An 8080-nucleotide genomic window follows, 5' to 3' on the forward strand; every position below is an offset into this window, starting at 1 on the left:
AAAAAAAAAAAAAAAAAGAAAAAAAAATTGGATTCCACAACACAACAAGACCCAAGATAGGATATTTAGTTTAACAAAATTTTATGGTTAATTATAACAGAAACCTATCTAGTTAAAAAAAAAAAATAAAGTATCTAACATTGTCAGAGATGAAAGAACTAGGGTTAAGTATACATTGAAGTTTGTTTTGTTTTTTTTCTTTAATTCCTGATGTGAGTTTACTTGCTTTTACTTGGTTGAGTTTTAAAACAACCAAAGAGAAAATAAAAACTGGTTATTAAAGCTTTCTAATACTTGAAGGCCAACAGACAACCAGGCTAAAGAATCTAGATCCTGAATTATACTTCTGCCCTTATATGCTTTTCTACCGTTTAGCAAACCAATCAACCAACCAACCAACCAACAAAAACTAGAGGAAAGAGTTTAAAACAAAGGCTGTGACAACTTTTTGGAAGGAAAATATGGCATTTTTAAAACTCTGCAAATAAACTGAGAGAAAGGAAGGAAAATAACTGATGATAAGCATGTTACATAATTTATAAGCACCACAGAAAAATCAGATATTGACTTCTGCCAAGATATTACGATTTTAAAAACTACTTTAGAAGGTAAAGACACCAATGTGGCAATGGTTGTAAAATATAATTTTTTTTTCCAACTTTACAGGCATAAATATTTAACTCCTTTATTTTCTGCAACTTTCCTTGCAACATTTAAACCCTATAAATATGAGAAAATTTTGCTTGCAAAAAGAACTTTAAGTCTTACTTAAAACTCATTTTTTACTATGGAAAGACAGCAATGCAACATTCCACTTCTGAATAAAATAGACCATTTCAAATATACTATCTTTGTTTCCTGGAAATTTTTTTAAATTCTGCTTTTAAAATCAAGTGAGGAAGCATAACATTTCTGCAAGCCTGGCATAAATGTTAGTGTTAAGATTTTACTACACCACATCCTTATTTGGTAGGCATCCATGAGGAAGCAGGTCCAGGTGCTGTTACTGATAAAACAGATTAACACTCAGGGATACAGATGAAACACAAAGCAGTTACCCAAGAGGAATGCTCCTTCATCTGGTGCTGGTTGCTGTGAGGCCCACTGGCATGGCCACGCCAAAAGCAATTCTGGCAGAGCTGATAGTTGTGGCACTGCTGGCACCGGTACCGAAAACCCATCATACTCTCACACCGGCAGTAGGAGCACTCCACGGGATGGAAGACTTGTGGACAGGAGAGAAAAGGGGAGAGAAAAAGGGCAGGAGAGAAGGGATGGAATAAAAGAAGAAAGAATAAATTTTCATTTGGAGAATACAGTCAATACAGGGGAATACCAAATCTAATATAAAAACAAAGGTGAAAACAAAATTAGAGCCGGGTGAGGTGGCTCGCCCCTGTAATCCCAGCACTATGGAAGGCTGAGGCAGGCAGATCACTTGAGGCCAGGAGTTCAAGACTAGCCTAGACAACATGCCAAAACCCTGTCTCTACTAAAATTACAAAAAATAATTAGTTGGGTATGATGGCGCATGCCTATAATCCCAGTTACTCAGGAGGCTGCGGCACAAGAATTGTCTGAACCCAGGAAGCGGAGGTTGCAGCAAGTAGAGATCGTGCCACTGCATTCTAGCCTGGGCAACAGAAAAGACCCTGTCTCAAAAACAAAACAACAACAACGATAAAACAAAAGTAGGACTAAAGAATCTAAATTTTCTGCTAGCCTAACCAGCCATTTACTTAAAAAAAAAAAAAAAAAAAGACTCAATACATCGGAAAAAAAATTCAACATAGACTAATGAGACTAATCTAATCATTCCAATTTACTGTCAAGGGCAATACACAACTGTATATTATAGATCACTATTTATATTTTTAAATGTTGGTAGCATAATTTTTTCCTCTGACAATTCAACTCCGAACACAAGAAAAGAAAGTTAACAGAAAAGAGGGATAGGCCAGGTGTGGTGGCTCACACCTGTAATCCCAGCACTTTGGGAGGCCGAGCCGGGTGGTTCACCTGAGGTCAGGAGTTTGAGATCAGCCTGACCAACATGGAAAAACCCTGTCTCTACTAAAAATACAAAATTAGCTGGGCGTGGTGATGCATGCCTGTAATCCCAGATATTCAGGAGGCTGAGTCAGGAAAATCGCTTGAACCCAGGAGGCAGAGGTTTCCATGAGCCAAGATCACAACATTGCACTCCAGCCTGGGCAACAGCAAAACTACGCCTCAAAAAAGAAAAGAGGGATAGAGTATTCAAATCTTCATTGAGCAACTCTTTCTAGCATTATATATATAAGACCAAAATCGTATTTCAATTATAGGGACTTTTAGACTTGCTTCCAAAAATATATATCAACTAATGAATCAAGACTCAAAAAAAATTGATTATGAGGTGAAAAAAATACAAGATTATATAACATGACCACTAGGGACTAAAAGAAAACTAAAATTAGCAATAAAAAATCCAAAGGATATTATTTCTAAGAAATTAAGTTTTTTTGCCATCAAGATATTCCTAAGGAATGCTGTAAATACTAATTAACAGTGTACGCTCCAAATTAACTATACAACCTAGTATAGTTCCTCCAGAGAACGAACTCCATCAATCTCAGCTAACGTCAATGAGGTCAACATCTGTGTAGCCAATATTTATAATTCTAAGTAATTTAGGTTAATAAAAGATATAATAAATAAAAGTATTAAATTATCAAATATATACTGATAATTTTAGTTGAACATATATATCTATGTGATTTTCCTGTGTTCTCTTCCAAACCAATCAAGTCAATCCTTAGTCAGTGGAATGGGTGACAGGTATAAAAGCAGAGAACTAGAATGATGAAAAAATTAACAAGTGTGTTAGGTCAGTTATAAATAAGAAAGAGAAAGGCTGTTCAGGTTCTGGTAAAAGTATTATTTTGGTAAAGTGCATCACTTAGTAGTAGTTAAGTAACTACTACCTTAGTAGTTACCTTCTTATCTTACTTGGATTAGTAAATCAATTTAAAAAGTACAACTTTTGCTTAGGTGAATAAACATTACTCCTTATGCATAGTAACATCGATCTAATTCATGAACTTCATAGGGCCCAAACCAAAAAAAACCAGAAATACCATTATAATTTCTCACCATTAAAATTAAAACATATAGAAAAATATTAATGTAACAGTAACATTTTATTTCTAGATATTTTAATTATTTTATAACATTTCTGTCTCATAAAAATACTACAAACCACACACATTAAGAATGTAATCAGTAAATTATACTTTATAAAAGTCACAATAAAATGTTCATATGGATAATAATACATCTTGACAAACAGCAAATACAAAATTATTTCATGAAAATCAACTGGACATAAAACTACTAAAACATTTAAGGCTATAAAGGCATTGCTCTCAAAAATTTAAATCTATCCAAGAATCCTGTTTTTAAAATTCTGCTGGTTTGGTCTAGAGAGATTCTGGTCCTTTAAGAAACGACTCCTGAATCTGAGATACTTGTGAACTAAAGCCATAGTTGGGTAAAAGGCTGAGAAAAATTTATTTTAAAGTATAGATAGGACAGCGATAAAATAAAAACAGTATGGACGTTGATTTCATTCTTCCAGAAGGGATAAAAACGGACTCTTTTTAGTGGCTTCTTGGCTCTTCCTCATTCTCTTTTGAGGAATGAAGAAAGGCAAGAGCCTTGAGTCCAGGAATGTTGCTAGAAAAACAATGGCCTTCCCTTTAACAAACGCCAACAAGCTACAGGAGGAGATAAACGGATGGCAAGAACATAAAAAAATTAAGAAGTTACTAAGAGAAAAGTACCATTTTAACTCAAAGCAAAACAAAAATTCATGTCAAATTCCTGGGAGGGATACCAAAAACAGATTCAAGGCAAAAATGGTAAAGGAAAAAAATGGAAAAAAAAAAAAAAAAAGGAAACTGGACGGGCACAGTGCCTCACATCTGTAATCCCAACACTTTGGGAGGCCGAAGCAGGTGGATCATCTGAGGTCTGGAGCCAAAGACCAGCCTGGCCAACATGGTGAAACTCCATCTCTACTAAAAACACAAAAATTAGCCAGGTGTAGTGGCAGGTGCCTGTAATCCCAGCCACTCAGGAGGCTGAGGCAGGAGAATTGCTGGAACCTGTGAGGCAGAGGTTGCAGTGAGCTGAGATCACACCATTGCACTCCAGCCCAAGTGACAACAGCAAGATTACGTCTCAAAAAAAAAAAAAGGAAACCCACTGTTAAATTATATCTTCACTATTTTTCTTTAAATTATTCCAAAATAATTATACTTTTTGTAGTTGATATTGCACATATACAGTTTTTTAGAACTATGAGTTTGATAAAGATGAAACAGGAAGTCATGGCTAAAAATCAGGTGGGCTCAAACAGAGAACAATCATCTGGAATCTCAGGGAGGAAAAGCATATAGTTGAAATTGTATGATCTGATATGACCACGTCTTGGTATCCTTTCCTTTTTTTTTTTTTTTTTGAGACAGAGTTTCACTCTGTCACCAAGGCTGGAGTGCACTGGCACGATCCTGACTCACTGCAGCCTCCACCTTCCAGGTTCAAGTGGTTCTCCTGCCTCAGCCTACCGAGTAGCTGGGATAACAGGTGCCCAAAACCACTCCTGGCTAATTTTTATATTTTTAATAGAGATGGAGTTTTGCCATGTTGGCCAGGCTGGTCTAGAACTCCTGACCTCAAGTGATCCACCCACCTCAGCCTCCCAAAGTGCTGGGATTATAGGTGTGAGCCATCAAGCCCAGCCTACTTCTTGGTTTCCTTTCTAAAGTAGTAAGTCTCTTTGAGACCAGCCTGGCCAGCATGGCTAAACCTTGTCTCTACTAAAAAGATAAAAATTAGCCAGGCATGGTGGCTGGTGCCTGTAATCCCAGCTACTCCGGAGGCTGAGGCAGGAGAGTTGCTTGAACCTGGGAGGTGGAGGTTGCACTGAGCCAGGATTGCACCACTGCACCCCAGTCTGGGCAACAGAGTGAGACTGTCCTGGACCAAAAAAAAAAAAAGAAGAAATAATAAGTGTCCTTCCTTTTTGAAAAGAAATATTCTTCTGAAAGCCAAAACAGCAAAATCAAATGACAGTGATAGCAAATGTCAAGTGTAATTTTCAGATATTAGTAACTAAGGACATTGCAAATAATCAGTTCCTATGCTTTCTATAGCCTGAAGAATTAAACAATAAAAGTTCTGCTTACCATTCTCAACATGGGCAAGCCTGTGCATGAGAGGTAGCCAGACAAGGCACTGGGGAGGAGGGTCGGCCATCATTGTGTCTAAAAACATATTTAGCATTATCTTTCTCTGTGAAGAGAAGAAAAACAAATATACTTTATTTTATTTATTTATTTTTTGAGATGGAGTTTTGCCCTTGTTGCCCAGGCTGGAATGCAATGGCGTGATCTTGGCTCACCGCAACCTCTGCCTCCCAGGTTCAAGCAATTCTCCTGACTCAGCCTCCCAAGTAGCTGGGATTACAGGCATGCGCCACCATGCCCAGCTAATTCTGTATTTTTGGCAGAGATGGGGTTTCTCTATGTTGGTCAGGCTGGTCTCAAACTCCCGAACCTCAGGTGACCAGCCCACCTTAGCCTCTCAAAGTGCTAGGATTACAGGCATGAGCACCACGCCTAGCCATATTTTTTAAGATCTCTGAACTCCAAGATTAAGTTAACTTAAGATTTTCCTATCCAAGCTTTAGTGAATTACATACTAAATTTCATGGCAAAATAAAAGAATTTACATTACTACAGACACTACTAGATGCTGTACTTTATACTACTATTAGCATATTCAAATGTATTCCCACATACATTATTTTATTTTAGTCAAATGTGTAAGATAACCTAGGTTATATATTACTATCATCACTTTACAGATGAGAAAACGAAGCATTTAAAGGTTTTTTGGTAGCCTGGCCCAAATCAGACACAAAGCCAAGACTGTCCTTCAAGTTACTATTTCTGCTATCCAGTGGGGAAGAGAGGACACCCCACACCTGAGTATAAAGCAACATCAATAACAGCAGGGACTGTGGCTGCTTGTCTACCACATTTGCTTGTCTACCAGCTTTCCTAACAGTGCCTGGCACACAAGAAACACTTGATAAGTCACTTCTGGAAAAAAATAAATCGAAGGGCAAACACCTAGACATCATTCAGCAGCTTTCTCACTTATAGAAAACAGAAGCTTAAAGTAGTTCAAATAGTTTGACAAAATCACAGAGATAGTTACAATAAGGATGAGATTGAAACCTACATATCCAAATGCCCATCACAACGCTCCTGTTACACCAGCTCGCTGGCTAGACTGCATTTTTCTGTTCTATCTTTATTTCTCTTTTTAACAAATATATGGTAAGCCTCCACTGTATATAAAATATTGAAATAACATATCTCACGTAGACACCAAATTAGAAAACAGTTTAGAAAGATAAGATAGAGTTATATGATACAGGGAAAACAAAAATAATATTTCAAATTAATGAATTTTCTTTTTATTTTCTCCAGCCCACATGACACTTTTCCAGCTCCGAAGGGAAAGGAAAAAGAGGCTAAAAGTCCAGGGTCACACAACCCAACAAGAGAGCTCCGTGCTTATAACCTGGACACGAAGACCTCACTTCAAATTGTTCCAAAAGAAGAGCCGAGACAACAGGGCACACACTCAGCAGGTGCGTGGCCATCGCTGCCTCCTCCAAGTCCTGGTCCCACCACTCAAAGGCAGGTCGGGGGCTGGGGCGAAGCCAAAAGCACATCCAGAATTTCACCTTGCTCTCTCCCAAGTAACTGTGTTCCCAGCCCCACCTTTTAATGTGAAGAACAGGATATAAAAAATATGGGTATTTCCCCATAAAACATTTAAATCATTTATTTCGGGGGGGAAAGGTAGAAAAGATAAAATTGGTTAGAGCTGATCTAAAGACATTGGCAGCTGATTACAAAATAACTCCAATTTTTACCACGAAAAATATATATTTAACACAAACTGGAAGCGAGGAGTGAAGACACTGGGGTGCTTGGCCTGAAGGGCAGAGGCCCCCAAGGCTGCCATGGGACCCATCACGGGACCCTCCCAACGAGAGCTCCTATCTCGCAAGGCTTGAGACCAGACAGACTTGTTCCTCTGCATCTTTCTAGCGACTGAGAGAATCTTGATTCTAGTATATGTAAATTGGAGGTCATTCTTATTAAGAATAATCTTTAAAATAAAAAACTGGTAAATGGGGAATAGAAAAGGGAGGTAGAGTAGGAGGCAGAGCAGAAAAGAAGCTGTGCAATACATATCTGGAAAAGATGAAGAAAGCCAAGGGACAGTCTCATCTCCAGACAGCCTGCAGGCCAGCATGAAGTAGTTAAGTAATTTGACAGTTTCTCAATTTAACTTCTAATATGGAACTTCTGGCTGGGGCAGGAGGAGTTGAGAGCTACGCAAGAGGGCTGACAGAATGACTGGTGGTATGCAGCTGTCATTCAAAGGGCCTCTACACATCACTGAGCACTGATGGTGAAGCATCAGAAGTACCTACTCAAATAGGCTAAAGAAAGGTTATCCTAAGTGTTTTCCATCTCGGGATCCAAGAATACTATTGTTTGAGATCTGGATGGAATCTGGGAGGAATCAGTGAATAACGTTAAAAACCATAAAGCCACCTAACATTTGAACGGAGGAACAGATATGGAAAATGCCTCTATGAACATGCAGATAACCAAGAAACCAAGATAAAGTCAAAAGTGTCTATTTAAAATTGTTGAGATTGGCCGGGCATGGTGGCTCATATCTGTAATCCCAGTACTTTGGGAGGCCGAGGCAGGTGGTTCACCTGAGAACAGGAGTTCGAGACTAGCCTGGGCAACATAGTGAAACTCCATCTCTACTAAAAATACAAAAATTAGCTGGGCATGGTGGTGGGTGCCTGTAATCCTAGCTGCTTGGGAGGCTGAGACAGGAAAATCTATTGAATCCGGGAGGCAGATGCTGCAGTGAGCCAAGATCTCACCATGGCACTCTAGCCTGGGTGACACAGTCAGACTCCATCTCAAAAAAA

The 8080-nt window shown here is 38.5% G+C and overlaps 1 protein-coding gene across 21 annotated transcripts in view; it reads right to left on the reverse strand.

The window, feature by feature from the left end:
• The window catches only part of DTNB (dystrobrevin beta), a 310883-nt gene that overhangs the window by 191188 nt on the left and 111615 nt on the right, over positions 1-8080 (reverse strand). For all 21 annotated transcript variants that reach the window (XM_017527170.2, XM_017527155.2, XM_017527133.2 and 18 more), the window contains exons 7-8: positions 5232-5337; positions 1059-1225 (exon numbers count right to left, since the gene is read on the reverse strand). In XM_017527170.2, coding sequence (XP_017382659.1) covers positions 1059-1225; positions 5232-5337 — 273 coding nt within the window. The remainder of the gene's footprint in view (positions 1-1058; positions 1226-5231; positions 5338-8080) is intronic.

The sequence above is a fragment of the Cebus imitator genome, unplaced genomic scaffold (genome assembly GCF_001604975.1).
Source record: "Cebus imitator isolate Cc_AM_T3 unplaced genomic scaffold, Cebus_imitator-1.0 Scaffold1, whole genome shotgun sequence".
Classification (NCBI taxonomy): Eukaryota; Metazoa; Chordata; class Mammalia; order Primates; family Cebidae; genus Cebus; species Cebus imitator.